The sequence below is a fragment of the Eumetopias jubatus genome, unplaced genomic scaffold (genome assembly GCF_037043125.1).
Source record: "Eumetopias jubatus isolate StellerSeaLion01/CBP00866 unplaced genomic scaffold, mEumJub1_p1.0 scaffold_1, whole genome shotgun sequence".
NCBI classification, from domain to species: domain Eukaryota; kingdom Metazoa; phylum Chordata; class Mammalia; order Carnivora; family Otariidae; genus Eumetopias; species Eumetopias jubatus.
In genome coordinates this window covers 121,398,613-121,400,204 of record NW_028274807.1, presented here as the reverse complement: position 1 = coordinate 121,400,204, position 1,592 = coordinate 121,398,613, and the positions used below count along the sequence as shown (strand labels likewise).

General features: G+C 60.5%; 1 protein-coding gene across 1 annotated transcript; it reads right to left on the bottom strand.

Moving 5' to 3' along the window:
* Nucleotides 1-466: 466 nt before the first annotated feature.
* Nucleotides 467-1,222, bottom strand: LOC148165052 (proline-rich protein 23A-like). Its single transcript, XM_088021089.1, is given in 3 exon segments — nucleotides 467-525; nucleotides 528-1,099; nucleotides 1,101-1,222. Coding segments are annotated over 3 exon segments (753 nt in total).
* Between the last annotated feature and the right edge of the window lie 370 nt (nucleotides 1,223-1,592).

Genomic DNA, 1,592 nt, shown 5'->3' with positions numbered 1-1,592 from the left:
GGGTGAAATAAGAATAGGGTTGGCTGAAGATGATCGAGGTGGAAGAAACAGCCCATGCAGCAAGCACAGGCAAGGGATCTAAAAATCCATCGCTGGCTATATGTGGTCTACTCTCTGGGCTGAAGGTCCGTACCAGAAGTACTCTATCTATATCTATCTATCTATCTATCTATCATCTATCTATCTATCTATCTATCTATCTATCTCTATCTATCTATCTATCTATCTATCTATCTATCTATCTATCTATCTATCTATCTATCTATCTATCTATCCAGGTATCCTTGCCTGCTACTGATCAAGGCATTTTAGCTAAAAAACAAAACAAAAACTAATAAAAAACAAAAACCACAGCTGTCCGCTCTCTACGATGAAGATGCTTCATCTCTGACTGGTGACATGTGCTCACAGTGTGTCATGGAGGATCATTAGGGCCTGAAGCCAGCTGGCGATATTGCGGAGCAGTTCATTCCTGGAACAGGCGTCTCCGGGCCTTGCGGGGCACCCGGGGGGGCGCTGGGGGCGCGCGTGGGGACCTGGACTCGGAGAGGGAGGTAGAGGTTGGAGTGGCGAGTTGGGGAAGGGCTCCAGAAGGTGGGCGTCCAGGTTGAAGTAGCGGAGAAGAGAGCGTCTCTTTGGACTAGGGGTGGGGGCCCAAGGCCAGGGATCTGGTACGGGGCCCTGCGGGTGAGGGCTGGCCACCCTTCCAGCGCAGGGGCGGAGCTCAAGGACGGAGCCCGCAGCAGGGTCCGTCCGGGGCGGCAGTAACTCGGGGTCCGCGTCTTCCTCATAGGCCTCTTCTTGGGCGGCCATCTCTGGGACAGGAGCGCAGAAGAATCCCTGCTCGACGGCGACTTGGTGCCCGGGCGCGTTCAGGAAAGCGCCCAGTTCCAGGCCGGCAGGAGAGTGGCCCTGCCCTCCCGAGCGCAGGAGAGCCTCGGGGACCAGCACGAGGGTGAGCTCTCCGAGGGTCACTTGCAGGGCCGACGTTGGCTCGGGCTCGAGCACCAGGTCGACGTCGTCCAGGAGCAGCTGCAGGGCACAGCCGGTGGCCAGGGCCACCACGGAGGTGAGTGCGCCGGCGGCCGGCCCCCCCCCCCACCAGGCCTTCCAGACCCGCAGGCTCCTCGGTTCGGCGGCGCTTGGTAGGGCGGGGTCCTCCGGGCGGCGGTCCCCAGCAGGGCTCAGGGTAGGCGCTGGGGCTGCGGGGCCGGCTGCCCATCACCTGGACGGCGCTGCGGGCGGCGCTCCCGGGGCCTGTTGGAGGGTGTGAGGGACTGGGTCCTGCACGCAGGGACAGCTCTCGACGACAGGTGAGGCGGCCGGGGGCGGCGGGGCGCGGCACCGGGCGACGCAGAGAGAGTGCCTGGAGTTCTGGGGGCGCCTCCTGAGAGGCCGGTAGTCCTGGGGTTCTGGTGGCTCAGCGCCCGACCTCACGCTTCAGAATCTGAAAATCCTCCGCGTGACCGGTCAGCACTGCATTAATAGGAGAAGTCAGGTGACCGGCGGGGGCGGCTCAATATAAGCGCCACCTCCTGCCAAACGGGATTAGATTTGGCAGTGGTTTTTAAAGAAACTGTAGAATACTTCTT